The sequence below is a fragment of the Gavialis gangeticus genome, unplaced genomic scaffold (genome assembly GCF_001723915.1).
Source record: "Gavialis gangeticus isolate Ggan-Ray unplaced genomic scaffold, GavGan_comp1, whole genome shotgun sequence".
Taxonomy (NCBI): domain Eukaryota; kingdom Metazoa; phylum Chordata; order Crocodylia; family Gavialidae; genus Gavialis; species Gavialis gangeticus.
In genome coordinates this window covers 11,196,717-11,220,815 of record NW_017729027.1, presented here as the reverse complement: position 1 = coordinate 11,220,815, position 24,099 = coordinate 11,196,717, and the positions used below count along the sequence as shown (strand labels likewise).

The 24,099-nt window shown below is 41.9% G+C and overlaps 1 protein-coding gene across 2 annotated transcripts in view; it reads right to left on the bottom strand.

Moving 5' to 3' along the window:
* Positions 1-6,867: 6,867 nt before the first annotated feature.
* Positions 6,868-24,099, bottom strand: part of LCA5 (LCA5, lebercilin) — a 50,215-nt gene continuing 32,983 nt past the window's right edge. For both annotated transcript variants that reach the window (XM_019520445.1, XM_019520446.1), the window contains exons 4-8: positions 20,829-20,966; positions 18,867-18,966; positions 17,549-17,700; positions 14,400-14,538; positions 6,868-10,698 (exon numbers count right to left, since the gene is read on the bottom strand). In XM_019520445.1, the coding sequence (XP_019375990.1) occupies positions 9,878-10,698; positions 14,400-14,538; positions 17,549-17,700; positions 18,867-18,966; positions 20,829-20,966 (1,350 nt within the window). In that variant the 3' untranslated portion in view covers positions 6,868-9,877. The remainder of the gene's footprint in view (positions 10,699-14,399; positions 14,539-17,548; positions 17,701-18,866; positions 18,967-20,828; positions 20,967-24,099) is intronic.

Below are 24,099 nucleotides of genomic sequence, written 5' to 3'. Positions count from 1 at the left end.
GAAATCTCAACTGTCAAAAGTTGGCTTGAAATATGAGAGCTGTTGTTCATAGCTACAGTGCTTATTTTCTGATAAAACCTGCTTTGAGTGCTGATAAATATGCTCTCATTTTTATGCTAGACTTTTCCTAAGAATCTCTGCTCAAGAGGCAATCTTGCAAATTGCAGTGTCTTATGGGATTTATGACCGATTCAATGCCTCCCTCACTGCAGTGTCAGAGTTCTGAGTGCATTTATTCATTCACTGGAAGGCAGCATTGTCCTGTGCCTGGAACAATAGATTAGAAAACAGGAGGCCAGAGATCTAGTTCCCCCTTGGTCATTGACTTGTTACGTGGCTTTGAAAAGTCATTGCACCTCATCTGTAAAATGGGAAGATTGATAAACATCTCAAAGGATGAACACTGCTGTATAAAAATCTGCCTGTTATAGTTTTTCTATTCAATATTGCTGAGAGCTTCTAGGGCAATATTAAATTAAAAAAAATATGTCCCAAGACTGTCTGGTAGCATTTGCAATCATTAAAATAGCAAAATTAGAAGCAATCAAAATGACAACTGTCAATCATATGAGAACCATTCCCCAAGGACCTGAACTTGCAATCCTGGACCTTAGGCCTGCAAACTTACCTTTACTCCAGCAATTTAGGGGTCAGTCGTGTTCTTGCTTAAAGCATTTGAGAATTCAGGATCTGGAACCTGGTATTGCGCAAAAGGAAACTCAGACACAGGGATTCACATTCTGCCTTTCACAATTCCAAACACAGTTTTTGCATGCTGAAAACTAGCAAACTAGCTGCTCCCTAGTGAATAACAAGTAGGTTATACACCTTGGCATCAAATGGTAAAGATGATTATTAAGCAAAAACAGTGCTACCAATTTATACGACGTTTTGCAAAAAAGAGTAGCACATGACCCCCTACCCCAGAAAGCTGACAGCACAATGTGAATAAAGTGAAGTACAAGATATCAGATGGGAAGGGGAGGGTGCAGAGAAACCAGTGGTGACAAAAACACCTAAAAAAGGTGTAGGGAGGAAGTTAATTTTAGGGAGGAATGTGAAGGGGGAAGATAGAAGTGCTTAGGAAATGGGAGACTGCACCAACCTGAGATAGTATCATGAATGTCAGCCCATGAGAGAGAGAGGAAAAAAATTGAGGCTTTAGGAAAAGGGATTAGAGGGAAACAGGAGAGATGAAAGGTAAGGGTGATGATTTAGGGGCCTGGAGGTGAGGACAAAAGGTCTGAGTATGATGTTTTTACAAGCAAGAAGCCAATGAATGTTGCTTAGGAGGAAATGGGGTAGCCAAAGCAGTAAGAAACTGACTTAGTGTTCACCATGCGGCCATCCTCAGTGATAGTAATGTATAGCACAGAGAGGGAGAGGGTCAGTCTCCAGGCCACTAGGTAATTTTCTGTTTTGTAAGTATTACAAAAAAGTTCCATAGAGAGAAGCTTTGCAGCCATCCTGGGATCTAAGTGGTCTTCCAAGGCCTGCACTCTGCACCCGCAAGACATAGGGCTAAATCCTATTTTACCTTTACGCAGTTAAGTGACACTTATGTAGTTATAGAACTGTAATTTTAGGCTCTTATGCACAGTTTGGATTCTATTTCCCACATGGGTGACTGGTGCCTCCTGAATCTGGGGGGGTATGTGCCCCCCCTCAGCAACCAGTCAGCAGCTGGGGTGGAGTCCTCTGCAGGCAATCATGCTGACTGGGGTGGGGGTTCTCCCCACAGCCAACCTCGCCAACTGGGAAGTGGCTGCAGCACTCCCAGAAGTGGCCGCAGCACTTCATCTAGTGTTCCCACTCCCTGGCTGGCGCTGTCAGGGGGGTCCCTGGCACTCCAGCCTCCCCCCCGCCCATAACCTAAGCAAGGAGTGTGGCCTGTAAGGGGGTGCACCAGCACCTTCAGGAGGTCCACATGCACCCCCATGCACCTTCTGTGCATCACCACTGATTTCCCCTGGCAGAAGAGGATCATCCTTGTATGTGTGTACCTGTCCCTGCCACCAATAGGGCATAAATGATCCCATTTCTCTTTATTCGATAAGATAAAATGCCAAGTTCAGAAAAGTCTTTAGGAGTGGGGACCTTTCTACTTTCCAAGGCAAGGCAAGCATATTTATGTGGCATCCAAATAAGGCATAAGTGCCCAAAAGTACATAAGTTATATAAGTGCCATGTAGGCATTGAAGGTAAAATAGGATTTATCCCATTATCTTCTGCCATTTGTATGGCAGATTCCTTACTCCAGCTTCTGGTAGAGGTGCGAAGGCAAGGCCCAGGTAGCCCCAACTGACTCCCTATGTCTGTGCACAGCTCAGAAGCAGTGGAAAGCTGAAAGCAGTGCTCATCACATAGATCACTGGAATTGGGGCTGCTTTGTTGGCAAAAAATGCCAGGTGAGCAGCACAACAGAAGTGGGCATAAATCACAGAAAAGGTTAACCTGGAGCTTGCTCTTAATGTAAATGCATGTCTGATCTATGCTGGCACAACACAAAGTGTCTACAAGTGTACTTCTTATGCAAACTGGGTTTGCAGTTAATCAGCTCAATGGTATCTTTACGAGAGTATCCTAGCAACTTCCTGCTAGCCAGGGAAAGTCCCAGCTGCCCGTGTACACTGATGCTATTGTTCTCATTGTGCAGACATCAAAACTTTGTAGTTAATCAAAGAGATAATTTAAAACAAGAGACCAAGTTAAATTTGATCAAACAAAGGGAAATTTTATAAATGAACACAGTCACCTAGGGCTCCTCTTACATTACAGCTGTTATCTCAGGACAGGGACTGGTCACAAAGCAAAAAATAAAGTAAAATAAAATAGATCACATGGTTCTGGCAAAAAACTTCCCCTTACAAAAGCGTGCAGCAGAATTTTACTTGAGTGCCCAAAACTTTGTGGGTATGCCACTGCCAGTTCTGCATTTGGAACTTGACTACAAAATGAGCGTTCATTAAAAATGTATACTTTAGCACACAAACAACCACCTAAACCACACTATAGGTAGGACCAAAGGCCTGGATGGAGTTAGTCCACGAATGCCCAGCTCCCTGCAGCTTTGTTTTAGCCTTGTAAAGCAAATGCTATCCTCTCCCCTAATAACATTGTTACAGTCTGGGTAAAGCTTCTTTTGGGTGGACAGGCTCTCAGGTCTGAACAAGTCTGATGAACCTGCTCTTAACCTTCCCTGAATAAACTACAGCATTGGATCTTTCCTTGGCCTCCCTGGCACATGCTATTTCTCATGGATAAAAGACCTCATAGTGCTCAGGACCAGTTCTGACATCCACGCGCATATAAACTCTCCCTTTCCTAGAATTTGTATCCTGTGAGCACTCTGCATTTATTCTTCACCTCCTGGGCAAACAATAGTTGAAAAAAAGAGACATGAATTTTAAGACTTAAAAAACCCCCCAAATCAATCACCCTTTGCTTTACTTAGCAAAAGAAATATGCAGTTCTAGACAAAATACTGAGCACCTCTATTCATGTTTCTGCCTCAGTTTCTCACAACTTTAAATGTTCTTGGGTTTAGGTCCTATAGGATTTCCATAGCTTTTCTTCCAAATCATGTACAGCCAATTTCTTATTTTTGCTCTCCCCTCTCTCTCTAAACTGGCTAGTAAGGGATCTTCTTTTTATAATCTTCAGTCTCCTTTGTCATGTTTCACACCATCAGCTTCATCAAGTAATCAGATTCTCTCACCAGGTGATCTGTTGCTTACGTATCACCTTTCTGGAGCTCAGGTTTCCAACGCTTGTTTGCCCTGGGTGGCAGCAACCTCTTTTTCCTGTTGCCTTCTAATGAGCTTAGCTCAATAAGCAAGGAAAGGGCATCAGAGAAGGCAATGAAGCCCACATTCAAAGTATAGTTTGTAGTCTGATGCTGCACTGCACAGACCCCAACATCAACCAGTGTTCAGAAGCCAGAAATCATCAGGTTTCTAAAAATCAAACATCTTATATTTCTATTTTGATTTACATCCACAAAGATCAAGTCCTTTATAAACGTAATAGGGAGAAACAGAGCAATCACTTCACTACCACCTTTAAAGTGATACTTAGGCTACTACATAAGAGCACAAGCCATCAACATGCAGCACTTGAGCCTGCAAAGGAATGATGAATATTATGTACTAGTGGTTCTACATTAATGGCTCGTAAAGTGCTTTCAGATTGCAGAAATGCTTTTCTTATAATGGAGGATCATCTGTTAGTTTGCAAACAGAGATAGTGCTGGCTAGTTGGTAACAGAGCCCAATACTGCTGTTTAATTTTCCAAAAACCCTTTTCTGGGAAAAGCAAACTAACTGAAATCCTCAGCAGCTGCTTTGTATATTGCAACTGTAGCCAAATTTGCTTGCAAGCCACTCAAAAATTGTAATTTGTAGCTGGAAAGAGGATAAACTAGAGAGATACAAAGTACATGAGAGGAAGGTTGGGGGAGTCAACTTGCCCAGTATTTTCAAAGGAGTTTATTTTTATCTCCTTAAAAGTAGATCAAACACATTTTGGGGGCTAAGTACCATGGCTGTGTCAGACAAAGTTTGGTATTAGAATGGGTAGGCTCATGATCTTAGAAAATGGTCTACAGTATGAAAATCCTTAGGGATCATGGATATACAATTGAAATGGCAGGGAAATTCCAATCAGCCGACTATAACAGACCTAATCATTAGGGCTGGGTGAAACTTCAGCAGCTGTTTCATTTAGAAGCTGTTTCAGCACCTGGAACACTAAATCCGAAACAAAAAGGAAGGCTCCGAAACATCTCTGAAACTAAATGAAACCATCCGAAATGTTGCAGAAATGTTTCAGACGTTTTGGAGGTGGGCTTGCAGGAAAACAGAAACTCAGAAAAGGGAGCGGGAAGGAGAGGGGAGGAAGGACTGCTCAGATATTGACATCTGTAGCTGGCCAGTGTCTGCGATCTGTCCCTGAGGTCCCTTTCAATCCCAGTGCTTTTCGGGAGGGGATGGCTGCCTGCTGTCATCCTGCACGCTGATCTGGGAGCCCGCGCCCCGCGGGAAGAGTCTGGCACAGCCCAGCAGCCCTCCTTTTAAAGTGCCGGGAGGCTGGGACTGGGTGGGGAATGGGGCTGGGCATGACAACCATGGGGGCTTCTCTCACAGCTCCCCCGACTGGGACACAGGCAGGCACAGCCAGAGCTGCAGGAGAAGCCCCCATGGCTGCCCTGCCCAGCCTCATCCCCTGCCTGGCCCCAGCCTCCTGGCACTTGGAAAAACAAAACAAAACTAAAAAAACCCAAACACCCCGCACTCCCCGGCTGTAGCAGTGGTGATCAGGGCCTCTGGGGGCTCATGGCAGAGTCCCCCCATACAGTGTAGGGCAGTGGGGGGCAGCAGGGATCGCCCCTCCCACTTGGCATCTGTGCAGTAGCTGCCCCATGGCATGGCTGCAGCGCAGCTCAGCAGAGCGCCACACACTGTCTAGGAGCTGGGGTGGCTCCACCTCTCAGCTGGAGCCTGGCAGCGCTCAACTCCAGAGGCCCCAGCTCCCGGACAGTACGCAGCGCCCTCCTGGGCTGCACTGCACCCGTGCCATGGGGCAGCTGCTGCATGGGTGCCAAGCAACGGGTGGGGGAGGATCCTGCTGCCCCCCACTGTGTAGGGGGGCTCTGCCATGAGCCCCCAGAGGCCTCAATCACCACTGCTACAGTTGGGGTGTGCAGGCCTTTTTTCTTTTTTAGAAGTGCTGGGAGGCTGGGGCCGGGTGGGACAGCCATGGGGGTTTCTCTTGTGGCTCCTGCCATCCAGGGAGAGGCAGGCACAGCCGGAGGAGCCATGGGAGAACCTGCAGCCACCCAGCTGTGCCTGTCTCTCTCTGGCTGATCCAAATCTCTGAATTGGCGCCAAAACAGAGTTGAAACTCCAGAACAGATTCAGCTGAATTGAGATGGAACAGTGATCTGAAACACCAAAACAAATCACTGTCCCTCTGAAATGGCTGAATCGGAAACAGAAACGAAACACAGCTGTTTTGCAGAGCCCTACTAACCATGAGTCTGCAGCACTGCTTTTGCAGGAGGTAACTCTTGCAGCAGCACAGCAGGCAGACATGTTGATTCAGTACTCACCCAGAGGTAAGACAATCACTGGCATGATTTCCTGCGGCTTTGACTTGAGAATCTCATCTAGCTAGTGAGGAGAAGCAGCTCTTCTAAGTATTCCAAGGTGCAGGTCACAAAGGAACCGTGATACAAAAGAAAAGTTACCAGACCTCCAGCAACCAATCAGAAATTCCCAATATTCTGAGTAGCTGTTTAATAAAATGTGGAAGCAACAGGTCAGACCCTGCACCATTATAGTCAATAAGAGCAGGTTAGGCTTTTTAGGTAGTCTGAGAACATCAGGTAATCTTGGATACAAAATGGTTAGTGAGAAGGAAATCAAGCTGAATCTAGCTCTGTGGGTACTTTGCTTTTTAAACAGGAAAGCAAAAAAAAAGTTATTTGATGACTCACAAACAGATCCTTTTGTCATACATCACTTCCCTATAAAGAACTGTGCTCAGATAAGTTCTGATCCAAAGCTCACTAAAATCATGCTCTGAATTTCAACAAGCTTCAAACCTGGTCTATACAAAGAGGTTTCACTATCTGTGGTCCTAAGTAGGATGCAAATTTCAGTTTACTTTCTGGTATGTATGATTTTGCACTGGCTTTTATTCTGTACATTGTGTGCCTTTATTTTAAGAACACACACATTATTCAGTGTGTGTTCAGTATTATTAGATCAATCTTGACACAGAGGAAATCAGTACCAGTGCAGATGAAAATCATATGTCCAGGCAAACTTTGGTAAAGTTCTGAATAGGCAACCAATACACAAAATATTTACTCAATTCTTTTTTAATAAAAATCATTTTGTTAAAAATCAACATTTTAATGATTAAATTTTTACACAGAAAATAAATCAGATGTTACAAAACTGACATGACATAATAAATAGAACTGAAATTAATATAGGAACTGCATTATCACAATATCTTCACAAACTTTAAAAATGATTATTTCTATGGCATGTTTAATTACATTTTCTGAAATTGTGCAGTTCTCCTGGCTTTGTATTAAATGAGTAAATACTAATGACTTATTGTTACACAAAACAAAATGACTTCATAGTAGAAGTCCCAGGCAAATTGGTGCTACTTTTATATTAGATCATGAAAGTTTTCGAAGTGCACAGTTAGATTAATTCATGAAGAAATGTTGTGGTTTCCCAAATTATGCATGGAGTTTCAAACTGAGGATTACAAATCTAGCCCCTCTGAATGCACTGCTGAATATTAGAACAGATTTTGGCCTCTGTTACAGTCTCTTGTGGCACTATGAAAGGGATGTGAAACTATTTTAGGTGGGCAGGTCACACAATTCCCCTGGCTGGAAGAGTGCTGGTCTGGTGCTGAGATAGCACAGCTGGCTTTTTAACACCCCGTCCTAGCTTGCCCTGATGAAAAGATGCATTAGGCATATGTTAGAGACAGCAAAATCAAGTCATGCTCTGCTCCTGTGCTCCCAGGGCAGAACAGTTCCAGTCTCTTTGGAGCCCTTACAAGCATAGTTAGGAGCAGCTCTGGAGCCATATTAGTCCCTGGCAGCCCTGGGGATCAGAGAAGCATAGAGGTGATTTAAAGCCACCTCTGACTGCCTCTCTCACCAGCTGGCCAATGCAGCTCTAGCAGTCAGGGATCTAGTCTAATCTGACATATCTGAAACCAAACTTTGCATGGCCAGAAATTCTGCTGCAAGATGACACCAACTCAAGAGGAAAAACTGGCTGAGATGGTGCATTTTCTATATAGGTCCTTCTGTAGTACCAGCACTATAGTATACAGAGCCTTTTCCAGTCTCTCTCTTCACCCGTGTCTTCTTTCCAGGTAACTGCCTGTCCTTCCCAGAAGTGTGTTCCCTTTGGGGTTAACATTGCATGTTAAGGGTTAACATTGCATGTGCCTTCCCCAGATGCCACTATGAAGTACTTGAATAAATACATCCAAGACAGAACATGCTGTAGCCAGAGAGGCACTCCAAATCAAGAGAAAAAGTGCTACGGGCTGCCTCCAGATAAAGCACCAAGTTCCGTACCATCATGCATAACAGCTGGGCGGAGGCGTGAAAGCAGGCCCTCTCCCACAGCAGCTCCCTGAGCTATTACCCAACATTGGTGTTTATTTTTCTCACCATTTGACAGTAACTAATCGAGCTCCCCTGGGAACAAATTACAGCCCTCTGCTTTATATGTTAGACTGGAAAGTCCGTTACTAGAATTGTGAAAGAGAGCAAGTAAAAGACACAAAGCCAAATATAGGCATCCACCAGGTGCCTTGTTAGTGGTTCACAATGCTTTAAAAATGTTTTCAAAATTTACTTCCAGTTATGATTTTTTGTTCACATGGAAACTAGATTAACAGCCAGGGTCTGGCCAGGAAGATGCAAGCAGCATACTGTATATGGGCACATTTTACTGGCATTTACAGCAAAGGACTAACATCACCTAGTTGTAAAAACCAAGCTGAATGACTAAATTAGGAAGAAATGTGGCACTGGATTATGGACAGCTCCAGAATAAGTTTTCTTATATGCAGAAAGTAAAATTTTGTGAAGAGAGAAACAGCAACAATATGAAATGGAAAGAATCTTATATATTTAAGGTATCCAAGTTACTTTTTTTACATTATATTTATCCCAATATAGGAGACAGCTTTCTCCAATTCCAAAAGTCAGCTACTCGATTTATAGAAACAGAGGCTAATAACTTTCTGTCTTCTCATACAAATATCTGGTTAGGTTACATTCTGCACTGTCAACTTTTCTCACTCACTATTTTGAAAAAATATTTGCAATTGAATAAGTCAGACTTTACAGTATTTCTGAAAATGATTTTAAAATATACTAAAATATTCTATGTTTACATAATATTTTACATATTTTAACTAAGGTTAGTGTGTGTGTTCTGGGGATTCAAACCCACTTCTACTAAGAGAAGTATTACTGTGGCATAAGTTTTCTCAAAGTAATATTTACAGTCACTGCATAAGACTAGCTTATAACAAAGTAGGGCCATGGCTCAGGGTTCTCCAAAACACAGGTTGCATTTTCCCTCCTTCCCCATTCTCTTCTTCTTATAACTGGGGGAAAGTACATAAAAGGAACAAGACCAATAACTAGGGCTATTGCAATAACAGACCTTCCTTTGAAAAAAGTGACTGTCCTGGCTCTGAAAATGGCATTGTGTTGCCTGGCAAGAAAGAGTCTGGAAAAGTGGCATGGGAGCTTTGTAGGGCCATAAACAGAGAATAATGAGCAAAGCTGCAGAGATCACATATTTGGACTCTATTTTCCCTTCTATCCACGTCTGTGGAACCGAATTAATAACAGCCTTTTGGAATGCCACCAATCTCGTTTGGCAGCTGCACAAATCTGATCATGTTAATGGCAATGCAAATCCAGAAGGAAGACTGGACTGTAATTAGGGTGAAAACACCGTCAACTCCTGAATGAAGCAGCAACCAAATACCCATTACTCAGCTGTACTACCTGGGAATATGCCAGGAAATTCCCTTAAGACTCTTGGTTGTGTGATATATATAAAATAAATGCTCCCCCCCACTGCCTTTATCTTTGATACATGTATTTGGACGTAAACTGTTAAAAACCTCTCACTACACAAAGAGCATCACTTCGGTCAAACTGGTTGAGCAAAATGTGCAGCATATATTTTCTTTGTAAATATGTTCATCTGTTGAAATAATTTCTTCAGGTGTTTCAGTAGATCTGAAGCTTCAAATCTGTATCTAATAAATATTGTATTAAAATAAATTTATAGCAATTACCCAAGGAACATTATATAACATATGGTTCTTCTATATCATCTTCTAGAGAATCAACAGCCTTAACTGCTGGCCTGCTTGCTGTGTGCTGCAAATGGAGTCTATTTGGGTTAAAACTTCTTCCTTCACTGAAGAAAAGATCACTGTCTTCTTTAACTTTGGCTTTACTGCCTTTATCCTGAGCAAGAACATTACTGGAATCCCAATCTCTGTCAAAAGGACCTGATTCACTTCTGTTAGAGGGCAGGACAGAGTTGGCACTGGTTCCAAATAGCTGTTCCATTAAATTGGATTTTTTCTCTTTCTTAGTGCTGCAATTTTTATTTTCCTTAATATTTTTTTCTAAGTAGTCACTTTTCTGGTTAAGCCAGTTTGGCTTCCCTGATCCTTTCCCAGATGCTTTTGCAAAGGAAGGTACATAGCTACCAAATGTCAAATCATCACTTGACTCTGTGGTCCTAGCATTTTGCTGCTTCTGCCCTTCTGCTTTTATGCCAGTATCCTGGCTGTCATAGTGTGAAAATCCATTGACCACCTTCTCAGCGGTCTCTAAGTGCTGAGAGATTCCCTCAGTTTTCTCCAGAAAGTCAGATTTTGTTGCAAGCTGTGCTTGGGAAACAAATCTCATGTTAATGGCATTTTGAGTTTCTCTGTCTATTTCATTCATCTTATCAAGCAGCAACTGCTTTTTTCGTCGCTCTTCTTCTAGATCTTCACTGTTTTGCCTCTCACTTTCAGGTTTGCGTATTTCGGTCTCCATCTTTGTCTTTTCTTCTTTATCCAATAAAAAGTTGTTTTCTTTTTTCCTTCTGTCAAGCTCTTCTTTTTCCCACTCTGCGTGAAATATTTTAGAAAGTTATTTCAAATGTTAAACATAAAAAGCCTTTTAAGGAGAATAGGAACAGATAGACATAACAATTAAATTAAAACAGCTTATGTAAATACCTGAAGGGCAAGTCCCTACTGCCCCTTTTAAAACAGTTTAAAGCCACATCTGATCACAGCCTACTATTTCTGGATGTGTAACTGGGCATTATTCACTTTTTTAGAGGTTTGAAAGAGCTGCATTTTCTGCTGACTGTCCTTTGCTTGTATTTGAACTGTGAAAAACATATCTGTAACAGGCTGGTCTGTCCACTTAAGGGCAGTAAGCTGTGGGGCCTTCTGATAACCAGGGAGTGTTCCCCAGTGGAAAGAAATGGGAGAAGGCAAACAGTGAGGGAACAGTTTGCAAGGAGAAAGGAAGCTGGCTGCAGCAGCAGTGGTGGGAGATTTGGGGGCGCTGGGGTGCAGGGGGTGGTGCAAGGCAGGTTGCAGAGCCACCCCTCCCTCCTGCAAGGCTGTTGCAGGGCCAGTGCGTGGCAGGGGTGCTGGATGTGGCGCTGCGGTGGCGGGGCATGGCGGTGGTGCTGGAGCAGTGGAGCCGCATTTAGGGGGGCTAAGCCCTGTTAGCTATGGCCTTCCGCTGCCTATGGGCTTGCAGGCTGAACAGCTGGGCTGCTGTGCTGGGGCCATAGCAGAAGGGGCTCCTAGTGTCCAGACAGGACAGAAGGGTTTTGCTTTGTTTTATGTTTAAAGACTGTTTTTTACTTTAGAAGACTAGCTAAGGAACTCCTCAGACAGCAGACTCGGCTGCAGAAGCCAGGATTAATCAACACGCTTACAATGCCACCAAATTACGTTAGTAACTGATTATCATGGTGTTTTATGTCAGCATCATTGACTTCAAGACAACTCCAAAACATACATTTTTCTGAAATGAACCTGCTGCTGCAAAGCACAGTTACAAGAGATTGAATATTTCACTTCTACATTGCATGCAAGTCTGCTTGCAGCTCTGTGTGTTGAAAGCACCTCTGGACAAACTTTTTGTGCACCATCTGCTGAAGGCAAATGCATATCTCAGACATGCTTTGAACAGACATAAAAGGTGCAAGGAATGAAAATGAATCCTAAACTACACGTACAACTGGTATAAGCATCTGGACGCACACAATCAGAATCCCCCCTCACAACAAAGGCCATTTTCTGAATATCTGCCCCTCTAAAAGATGTTTTCTCTATCAGAATAAAAAGTTAAGTTACATGGAGATTTGAAAAAGAACTCCTTCATACAATTTCCCTTTGACTCATACCTGTAGAAGAATAGATAGATTATTAGGAATCCTCTCAGAAGAAATGGGGTGTAGAACATGGGTCTGATAGCACTAATAATTCTAGTTATCTGTTGTACTTCAGACAAATCTTATAAAACAAACTGCAACAGTCAATGTTATCCATATAGATAAGCATCATCACTATGGAGGACAAAGGCAAATGAACAAGTTAAGATGAAAGTCTTACCTACATAAGATGGAAGAAATGGTTGATAAGAGGACCATCTGTCCCCAACATACCACTGAGCAGATTCTCAATTTATGTAAATTATCTATTCTCTTCAATGGAGCTATGGCAGGGGTGGGCCATTATTTTGGCTGGAGGGCCACTTATCCAGTTTTGGCAAGCTGTCAAGGGCCGCGTGGGTAGCCCTGCCCATTGACAGGTGCCCCACCCCATGGTTATGATCTTGGGACCAATGTCCCAATGTCTTGGAACCAATGTCCCAGGGCCAGCACCGGTGGAGCCCAAAGCAGGGTGCAGGCTGGCAAGGGTCTGTGGAGCTGGGCTGAGCTGCACCAGCAGGGAGATGGGGAGCTGGCCTGGCTCCATAGAGTCCCTGACGGCCAGGACCCTGTACTCCTGCTGCCCTGCTCTGGGACTTGCTGGTGCTGGCCCCGGGAGACACTGGTGAGGGCCCCGTGCTCCCACTGGCTCCCTGCCCGCTCACTCCCAGTGCCCCCCCAGCCCCGTGGTACAGGCAGGGGGCAGCGCACAGCTCTGACCCCCTGCTTGCTGGCAGGGAAGGAGCTGCTGCTGAGCATGGGGAAAAGCAACCCCTCCCCTGCCCCATGGCCAGTGCTCCCTGCTGCAGGCACTTGCAGCCCATATGTGAGCAGCCACAGTGCGGGGCACCGGCCACGGCATGGGCGAGGGGCCACCAGCTTGTAACTTGCCCCTGCTGCCAGCCTGGGCCCTGTGCGGCTCCAGGCTTGCCCGCTGGGGCTGTGCCATGGCAGCAGCAACTGCGTTTGCTGCTGCTACCTGCCTGGAGCTTGTGTGCTGGGCAGCACAGAGGAGGTGGTGGCAAACACTGCCCGGCGCAGCAAGTGGGGGGTGGGGCCCACAATTGCTGCTGCTGTGGCACAGCCCCGGTGGGCGAGTCTGGAGCTGCACAGAGCCCAGGCTGGCAGCGGAGGCAGGTTACAAGCTGGTGCTGAGCATGGGGAAAAGCGGCCCTTCCCTGCTCTGTGGCCGGCGCCCCACACTGCAGCAGCTTGCAGCCTACGTGGGGCTGCCTCTGCCTGCTCAGGACAGCCCTGCGCGGTCTGCAAACAGCTGCAGCAGGGAGCCCGGGCCATGGGGTGGGGGAGGGGCCGCTTTTCCCTGGGCTCCTTCCATGTGCTCCCTCCCCCCAACCTTACCTGAGTTTCTGGTGCAGGGCAACCCCATGGTTCCAGGCCCCAGGGGGGTGGGAATAGGCAGGCTCTGATGTTGTAGGAGCCCGCCAGGGCTTTCCCTGGGTCCTACTGCCCTTGGCTCCTGTCACTTCTGATGGGGACCAAGGGCAGATAAATATTAATTTTCTAAATTTTTGAGGGGCCCCTCAGGCTGGACAGAATGGCATCGCGGGCCAGATCCAGCCTGTGAGACATATTTTTCCCACCCCTGAGCTATGGTAATATAAACCAGCCCCCAGAATCTGGCTATTGATTTTCAGAATTCCATGGTTTTGCTCAGCTAAACCAAATGTTCTTGCCAATTCATCACACAAAAATATTATTTGCAATGTAAAATTAAAAATCTGACAGGATGCAACTTATTCATAATATTTGCCTTATTGTACCATCCCAGAATATTTAAGCAATAATTTTAATAAGTTCCTGGAAAGTACTTAAATTGATACGAATTAGTGTGAAATGCAATTATACAAATAGATTTTTCTCCAGCTGCTACTTGTCATAACAGGTAACTAAAAACATCCATGAATATACAGTAGGAACTGTGATTTCAGCTGATATGAATTAAATGGCTGAATGTAAGCTTCCCCCCCACTCCTCCAAAGGAAATATTGTTGAAAGAGCTGTTCTATTGTAATGTATGAGTCCCACCCTAATAATGGGTAGAAAATAACATTTAATTTGAGCTGCTAGTGGTTATGCCATCTCTAACTCAATAAACATAGGTAAAAATGCCCAGTCCTCAGTACTTTAGCTGTTACTAGGGGCACAATAGGGCATGGGACTGAGATGAAATTATATCTCATGATATTTTCAATTTTGATCCTGTTCACAATGTATCATTTATAATTTTCAATTGCAGTGCTATTCCTCTTCTAAAATCTTTGTTTTTTTCAAGAGGATCTTTATAAGCCTCATCTGACTGACATTTTATTTGGTTTTGATTTTCCAGTTTGGCAGTAGTCACAGTTTTCTTACCATCATGTAGTTTCTGGACTTTCTCCTCTAAGGCCTGCAATTCTTGTTCATGTTTCATTTTTTCTTCTCTTTCTCTGTTGCGTTCATGTTTCAGAAGCTCTGCTTGTTCTTTCCACTTGTTTATTTGTGTTTCCTGTTCCTGAAGTAAATTGATAGAAATTTGCTAGAAAATTAACAACTTGTTTTGCTTCTTTGACACAACTTTATGTTCATAGTTAAACATGATGTATGGAGACTCAGTGGAAAAGCTTTAGCAAAATCACACCAGCTCAGGATCTGTCTATTATTAGGTCAAATATGGTCTTAAGTACCCGAGAGAAAATTAACAGACCACTGGTTTTATTCTGTATGACATCTTTCACAAAAACAGAACCCCTCTTTGCCACACACTTGAGTTTCCAGACTGAAGAGGATCTTATGGAGTAACTGGATCACAGAAGCACAGCTTTTGTGAGCAAGACTCACTTCACTAGAGCTCTTTCTCATTAAAGCTTATGCATCTCTGATTCAGTTAATCTATAAGATTCATCTCTACCCTGCCTTCTGCCTCACTTCAAACTACCATAACTAACTAACTCATTAGAGTTTAAAATTATTTAATGGGAATTGGATTAGGATGTAAAAGTCAACAGCTGTCTTTTCACTGACTTTAGGTATTGGATCAGGCCCTTAATTTCCTCTGTAACAAACAAGCAAGCAACCCCAGGGGAGCAGGCCTACTCAACTCAAGTGACTGGCCTGGTAAAACTAGGGTTAGGCTATTTCAGTGTCATACAGCACAAGCATAACATTCAATAATACACAACAGAAGACGAATTAAACAGCAAGGGTATTAAAAAGGTAGTTTCAATTATAATATTGGGTGAAAACATCAGTCAATGTGGCTGAATTGCAGAAGGGAAGGCACTCATCCTCACACATGCACACACATGTACACAGAGCATCAATGACAAACTGAGTAAAAAGAAGTCATGCTTGGCCCAGACATCCGGCTTTTTTTTTGAAGACATGGAAAAGAAATCTAGCAAATACTGTTTCCCTCAACAAATCATCAAACTGGCAGGATCATACTGCATATATTAACTGCACACATGATGATTATCTAATGTATTCTCTACTTCTCATATATAAACAAGGGTCCATATTTGCCAAAGTCTCTGAGTACAGTTTGGCCTACTCCAAAACCCAAAATTCAAGTCACTGTCCACCCTTGCCTGGGAAGTTTGGAAGAATCACAAATCCAGTTTCTAATTTTGCAGTTCATGCTTATTTTTTCTAGAATAAAGTCTGTCATTTGGTGAGCTCAGTCATTTGGTGTGCTTGTTGAGTAGAAACAATGAAAGAAAATGCAGCAAGGAGGAACTAAGGAAACAATTATGTTAAAATAATTTGGCTATAACATTTTTCATATTTTTGCTTCGAAAAATGCAGAAACAAAGAACACTGTCAGTTGTCTTTGAGCCCATGTTTAAAAGAGATTAGTAAAACATGAAAATAATAAAAATATGTCCCTGAAAAAGCAAAACTTTCAGATATGATTAAAGCAACAATGCAGGCGAATGAACAATATCACCACAACATACTGGGTGCATCTACATGTGTCTCCTTTTGGAAGTACTAAATGACAGCACAGTAACAGCCCATACTGTGCTGTGCTGGCGGCACATGGTTACTTCTGGTACACTGCTGTAGCAGAGCACTATACTAAGGAAGTGTGTTGCTACGGCGAGGCAGCAGCGGCATCATAGTTTTTGCCCATGAATGCTAGGTTGCTGTAGCATGTTGCTACGACAACATAGTGTCACGGGTAGATGTGCCCAGCAATTGCCAGCTTTACAGGCAATCCCCACTTAGTGCTCTTAATTGGTTCCTGAACAACTGAGTGTTAAATGAAATGAGCGTTAAGTGAAACAAAAGTATTTGATGACCCAAGATGGCAACTGCAATTGTTTTTAATGACCCAAGATGATGACTGTGAGCATTATAGCAAAACTTGCTAAGCGCTCAGTGAAATCAAGTATCAGTTTCAAATGAGCTTTATAGCAAAATAGCGCTAAGTGAAGCAGTGTTGAGTGTGGGGTGCCTGTATACAGAACCCTGTTCGTTCCATGTTTTGGTTTTATTAATCAAACCTCTTCCATGGAATTAATCCAAGCTACCTTGGGGAGTCATCACCACTTCCTACCTTATGTTCTGCAGACTTATGTAATGGTCAGTCACAGATATAAGATTTGTTAGAGTGTGGAGACAAGGGTTTCCAATACAGACCTTCCTTGTGGAAAAGAATGACTGTGAATGTTGCTACCCTCCGAACAAAGAGCAACACTTTTGTTTTCCATTTTGCTTTCCAATAATTAGAAAAAAAAAAAACAAATGTGGCAAGGGAAAGAAATATGAGACCCTTTTGGATATTTCACTTTTAAGCAAAGTCTCATGTAGTCTATGATTCTGCAGCTATGGAATCCATAGCCTCTGTCCTTTAATATCCAATATATACCTTTTCAATTCCTCCGTGTAAATTATATCATGCATACACTTTCAAAATGTTTATACAAGTGTAAGTTAATTTAAGGGTGTTTGCCTACTACACTTGCAGCTCGCTTCAATTTTAGCCTTATGTCTCAAAAGAATTAAAATCAGTGAGATACTTTGAAAAGAATAACAGGCAAAAAAAAAAAAAATACGCCCAGGAGAAAGATAAAGGAAATTTATCTCAGGGTTTACACAGGGAGCTGGGAAGAATTATTGAAGTCTGTGATTGTAGAAGAAAGCTGGCAGTTAAAAAGAAATGATAATAAAGGCTCAACAAACACTGAAGAAAGCAGCTAATATTGCTTTACAATAGACTGCTGAATATATATATATATATATATAGAGGAAGAAACCAGAACAATCTGATACCAGTTTAAAACTACACAGAAAGATAATGGTAGGAAAGAAATAATCTGAGCTAATGATAGTCCACTGGAGACAGTGAAACATCAAGTTTGATTGGGGGCACATCAAACGAGAATTTGATAGTTTGACAGTTTGATAGTTTTCCTAAGAGATTAGGATAGCTTTTCTAAAAATGGAAATTGAACTCAGGAAGTTTAACTTGGTAGCTGAATTATTTGGAATGAGCCCTTTATGATTATTGCAAAACTCACTATTCGGAGAAGCATCTCCTCTTCTCTCTGATACGCTGCATCATCCAAAGCACATTCCTCCGGTGGTGGAGGAAATTCTATTGGTGAGCAGTAGCCACTAGTCTGTACTCCTTTTGTAGTCTGTGCTCCTTTTTTGGTGCTTTGGCTGCTGGCTGTAGTGAACATAAACAAAATCAGAGCAAGTTAATTCCATTTTTTTTCCATTTAAAATATCCCTAAATAAAGTGGGTCCGAGATTTTTTTTAAATAGTATTTTTCTATCTTAGCAATTGTAATTGGTGAAATCGATGAATGAGTGTAATTGATGAAATCAGAGCTAATCAAATGGTTATAAAATATGCTGCCAAATTCTATGGAGATTCCCCCAGATTCTGGAAAATATATGAAGAAATTTCTAATAAAGCAAATCCTCAAGTAAGAAAAATAAAGCTGGGTAGTAAATAATTTTATCTACTAAGTTATCTTAAAAAAACCCCCAAACCCTTAGAAACATCTGCCCTTCAATCAACCTAGAGATCTCCTCTATTCCCCCCCTTTCAGATCCTCCTTCTAGAAGAGCAAAATGAGAAACCTAAATATTAGAGAATACACAATCATTTGAATCTTTAAAACTTGCAAATCTAGTCCTTACGGAACTACCGAAGTATCTAACTAAACTGAAAACATAAAATAGTATGTTGTTTCTATTAAAATTATCAGCAGTTAAATTGTTAAAGTCTGAATGAAAAACGGCTTAAAATAGCCACAAAAAATCCTGCTTTCCTTGGTGAGTAATCTTGTTAATTCAGTGAGAAGGGTCTGGCCCTATATGTAGTAGCATTTCAGTCTGCAGTTTCTGGAAGATCCCACCAGCCCGGATAATATTGGGAAGGTTACTTTGGTCATGTGGACTACATGTGCATTTTCAATGAATAATTAAATTCTGGAGTATAAACATCTAAAATCAGATAAACCCTCCACAGAGGTCCACAGAATGACGTGGAAGCATGCAGGTGTATATCGCTAGCGCTTCTAGCTACAAAAAAGATGCCAACTTGGCAACTTGTTTAATTTAATAGGAAACTATTACTAAACAAAACTGTTCTTTTTTATGAGATCTTGGTATGGGGTTGGGTTTAAGAGCTGAAAGCCTGAGCATTTCGTGGTGGGAATATGGTGACTTTGTTAAACTACTTTAGAAAAGCAAATAACCAAATAGGTACACTCAGTATTTTGCAACTAGTACCATAATTTAAGTGGTGTGAAGGCCTAAACATCCTGAATAGCTTGAACAATGCAATAGGGTGTTTTCAAAATAAACGTTAAATTTTCTGCTTACATCCTTTTTTTCTGTGTGTAACATCTGTGTCTTTTTTGGGTGATGGCTTCACCATACGATTAGCATATATGTTTTTTGCTTCCAGTTCTCTTTCCTTTTCCTGAAAATTAATGAGGTAGAGACAGCAGAGTTGAATAGTAATGTTTTATTTAATAGCTGACAAGGTAAACTGTGAACAGGCTAAGCAAATACATATGTTAAAGGAATAAATTCATTTGTCAGTGGACACTGGATATGGTTACTGATTACTAAGCGTTCTTTTTAAAGAGAATGCAATCTTTACTCTATAACTACATGAAGAACTAGTTACCCTTCCTTCTATAGTGCACAGATTTCCTCCTTTCAAAAATCATTCAACTGCCAAAACACTCAAAAATTTAATATTGTATTTCTGTAGACAGCCAAGATAAAACTGAAAGTAAGGTTTCATACCAGCCTTTATAGTTTAATTTGCCTAAATATGCATATACAAGCAGCTCATGTCAATTTTATGGATAATATTAAAATTAAAAATATTTACATTAGGTCATGGGGATACCCTGAGACTTGGGACCCATTGCAATACATATTTGTACCATTATCGGAACTGGCTCTGTCTGTATTAGTGAAAAAGAAAATATGACAGGAGAGGGAAACAGCTAGTACAAGCACCATTACGGAAAGTACTTAAATACCTAACTTTCAGTATGTAAGCAGTGCCTCTGACTTTGATACTTAACTACCTTATGGGATATGGGTCACAAAGAACACATCTTAAGTAAGGTAAGGGCAAAAAATGCCTTCTTTTGCCATCAACCTATTTATAATGCAGCGATAAATTCTTCTCAGGGATATTGACCAAACAATATAAAAATGAATATTGTCCAATACTGGAATATTAATATTAAATGTCTGTTAATATACAATCTTGAATTTGTTTTGGAACTCAGTTGATTATAGAAGTATTTTCAAAAGTATCCTGCTATTCTTTAAAAGCAGGGATGGTAACCTGTGGCATGCATCATAAATGGTCACAGGCAGCCTCTGTGTGTGGCAGATGGAAGATCAGAGAGAGGACAGCAGCAGATAGGGCAGGAAGCAGAAAGCAGAGCAGCAGGTTGGGCAGGAAAAGAGGACAGGAGTGGCACTACATGGGGGCGTGGAGCTATATGAGGGTTGTGCCATGCCTGGAAAAAAGGTTGGCTTCCACTGCTTTAAAAACTGGTCAATTAGAACTTTTTTTTGTAAACAAAAAAAGGTTTTATTAATAGTGCCACTTTAAATTAATTAAAATGAAAGCTTCAAAAATCCAAGTTACTTTCCAAGACACTAGCCATTTGGTATTTCTTACAAATTGGGCTAACAATAACAAAGCTAGTGTCACTTTTATATTTTGCATGGTATTTAGTTGTTTAAAAACAACTGCTCCCAATGGAACTCAGCTGAGCATTTTTTTACCTTATTTTTATAAAATATTTTGGCCCAAATGAAAATGTTCCATTTCTTTTAACAGCAAAACTTATTAAAACAGAATTAAACAATGTGTTGCTTTGTGATTTTTAAAACAATCATTTTCAGAGCCTAAGTGTGGAAAACACATGTCTAACATAAGAAAGTAATTGCTCATGCAAAATAAGCAACTGTGCAAGCAGACTTTCAGTTTCTACATGTAATTAATTTATTTGCAAATTAACTGCACAGATTAGACACATAAACTGCATAAATGTAAACTGCATACATGCACAGATGTAATTTAACAAATCAAACCCCTAATGACTGATTCAGGAATGACTGTGTACTTGACACACTGCTTTTTTTTTTTTACTTAATGTTAATAGTAAATAATAATGAAAAAGAACAGATGTGCCACATATCGGATGTTCATTTTGTAAGGCACTATTAAGATTTCAAGTTTACTTTAAAGTATTCCTGTACATAAAAATGTCCTGAAGTAGTTACAATTCAGTTCCACATGATTTTTACCTTTAGCTTCTGATTTAATTGCCGAAGCTCTTCCAGGAGTACTCTGTTTTCTTCTTGGGCGTCATGTACCTTTTTTTTCTCAGTGTGCAACTGTCGCTGGAAACTGCCATTACTCAGTTCCAAGTTTTTCTCCAGATCCTGCCATTCATATAATAGAAAAATCATAGTAAAATTTGAAAAACAAGGTCATTGCAATCAAACTTAAAATAATATCTCAGTATTTTTCTATCAAATCTGGAGTCTACTCCTACTGCAATGCACAGCCCATTTCACTTTTTATCTACAGCAAGTTAAATCCTGATATTAACCTTGAGGACAGCCACATAGAGCTTTTGCTCGTACCCAGTCATGCCTTGCTCAAGTGCTGAGGGAAGACCTGGAGAAGGCAATGAGCATGTGTGTTACACAAATTGCCTATTGCTCAAAAGATGAGCAAGACCTTAAAAGGGGGGGATAAGGCAAGATGCCATGTTTATTGATTACATAAAACAAAAACATACAAAGACTTCACAAAGGCAAACACACTCATCATTCACACAGACACACTCCATAGAGATGTTATAGTTACCAGCTTGCTTGCTCAATGTTGGCACTGGGTGGCCAGCCCAGGCTCCCTGAGGATGATGGGAATGGGGATGAACAGATGCATCTGTGCTCCAGTGAAGGTTGCAGAGTGTGAATTCCCTGCTCTGGCATTGCTGAATTCCACTTTATAGGGATTTCAAGTCTTTGTCCACAGTTGAGAAGTTGAGGTACTTTTTCATCTGTAGTCACATCCAGCTGTTGTTTTTCATCATCCTTTTTGTTATCTCAACTTGAGGTCACTCCTGTCGTAAAAGTCATTCTTCTTAGCCTTGAAACCTTGTGCAGGACATGCAGAATTCCTCTTTTATCCTGTTGCTTCGCCTATCTCCTCTATATCTGCTCACAGACTGGTTCTTCAGCCATCCATCTAACAGTTCATTGTCTGGTAACTTGCACATTCAGTGCCTTAGCAAACCTCCTCTTGCTTACACAGACACACTCTAGACATTCCATACACTCTTCATGCATTCAATCAATTATACTACTATCCTTAATATAAAGTTCATAGCTGGATTACATACATAAATGATTACACAGAATTTATTCATATATATACACACACACGCGCGCACGTGCGCGCACACACACACACAAACAAACCATATTACTGTCAATATAATGCTATTTTTACTTAATTTAAACATAACCTATTCTAATGCCAAGCTGTTTAAGCTATCATGTTCTGGCCTTGTATTGTATGTTGTTGTATATTGCTAGAATTAATCAGAAAGACTTTATCTAATCACACATTACATGTGTAGTACCTTCCTGTTCCTCTTGAGATTAGCGGTCTGGAGGACAGACCATATAAAGAGAGGTTGGAAGACATGAGACTGTTCAGCCTAAAGAAGAGAAGACTTAGGGGGGGCTTGGTGGCAGCCTGTAAGTATATGAGGTGAACATCAGGGGCTGAAATTTTGCAGGCAGTTTCATTTCAATGCTGTTTTGACTCGTTTTGAGCTCAAAACAGTGAAATGGAAATGAAAAAGAGAGCTTTGAAACAGCCTTGAAATGAAACGAGGCAAGTTGAAACGTTTCGAGTTTCGAAGCTCAAGCTGGGCTTGGCTGCAGGGAAACAGAAACTAAAGTAAGGAGAGGGAGGGGGGAAGATGTGCTCTCATTATTGACTGTGTAGCTGGCTAGTGACTGTTATCCTTTCCTGAGGTCCCTTCCAAGCTCAGTGCTCCGGGGGAGGGATGGAGAAACTGCATACAAAGCAGCATTGTTTGAACTGCCCTGCTTTCTGCCTTGGGGTCAGTTACTGAGCTGTGTGTTCCAGTTTTGCCTGTCAGCAGCTAGAGGTGCAGGGCCCCAGAACCCAGACTCCCCCTGCACTTCTCTCCTCGACAGCTGGCAGGCTTTGTGGCTGCAGCAGGGCCTAGCAGGCAGGCAGGCAGTTTTCACCCCCCTGTGCCTCCAGGCCTTGTGTCACCTGGTCATAGGAGATGAGGTTGGTCAGGCAAGACCTGTCAGTCACAAAGCCGTGTCGGCTGGCCTTCAGACGCTTGTCTTCTGTTAGTCTGGTGTTGATGGATCCCTTAACAATTTTCTGTAGGATTTTCCAGGGATGGACATCAGACTGATTAGTCTATAATTCCCCAGGTCATCCCTCCTCCCTTTCTTGAAGATAGGGACCACACTGGCCCTTTTCCAGTCTTCTGGACCTTGACTGAGCACGATGAATTTTCAAATATCTTTGCCAAGGGGGGTGAAATGATGTCTGCCAGCTCCTTCAAGACTCTCGGGTGCATTCTATCTGGGCCCATGGACTTGTGACTGGAGTGTGTCAATGCTGCAGTTGAGACATAAAAACCTAGAGGTTCCTGGATAGAGGCTCCTGCCCCTCTGCTCAGGGTCAGAGCAATCTCTGTATTTGAGGTCAGGAAGGAATTTTACTCCATGATCAGGCTGTGCCTTCCTCTGCAGCAGGGGGTGTGGCCCTATTCCTTGGATCTCTCAAGAATATTTTAACAACTTTTGTAGCAGCAGGATGTTGGCTGCTGTTGTCCCCCTGCTTTACCTGTGGCAGGTTAGGGTGTTATGTTCTGTGGTTGCGTCAGGCTCAGGGTGGATTGATTTAGATCATGTTTTAAATCACCAAGAGAAAACCCCAATTTAAATCAAGTTTCCCACTGATACTTCTTCACATAGTTCTTAAACAATGGCACAAGTCTGATCACTAAAACATGTTAATTTACAACTCAATACAGCATTTTGCAACATCTGTCCTTAAACTCTTTTTAATTTTCAAATTTTATTAACTCTAACAGACAAGTCATCACAACACTAAACGTACGTTGACCTTAAAACTTCTACAACTAGATCTCATCTTTCCCACTCCCACTGTCATTTTTATTCATAGACTGAAACAGAAATACGAGTTTTCCTGCTTTTCCCAGCTCCCTGTCAATGTTCTCTCTGTGCCTGCAGAGGAAATGACTGCTGTGAAAAGTTGGCTTAGCAACTGAAGGAACTCTTTTTTCAAGGTGCCTGGCTAATGATTTCCACCAATTCAGGGACTGACTTTGTTCAAAACATCATCAGTAAACATGTACTGTTTAAATGGTTCCCCTCCAGCCCTGAAATTTATTATGACTGGCATAATTGAGGTGTGATTTTGAGATACTCATACCATGACAGCACCAGCATCATCTTCAGAGGTTAGGCATCTACCTTTATATCTGGG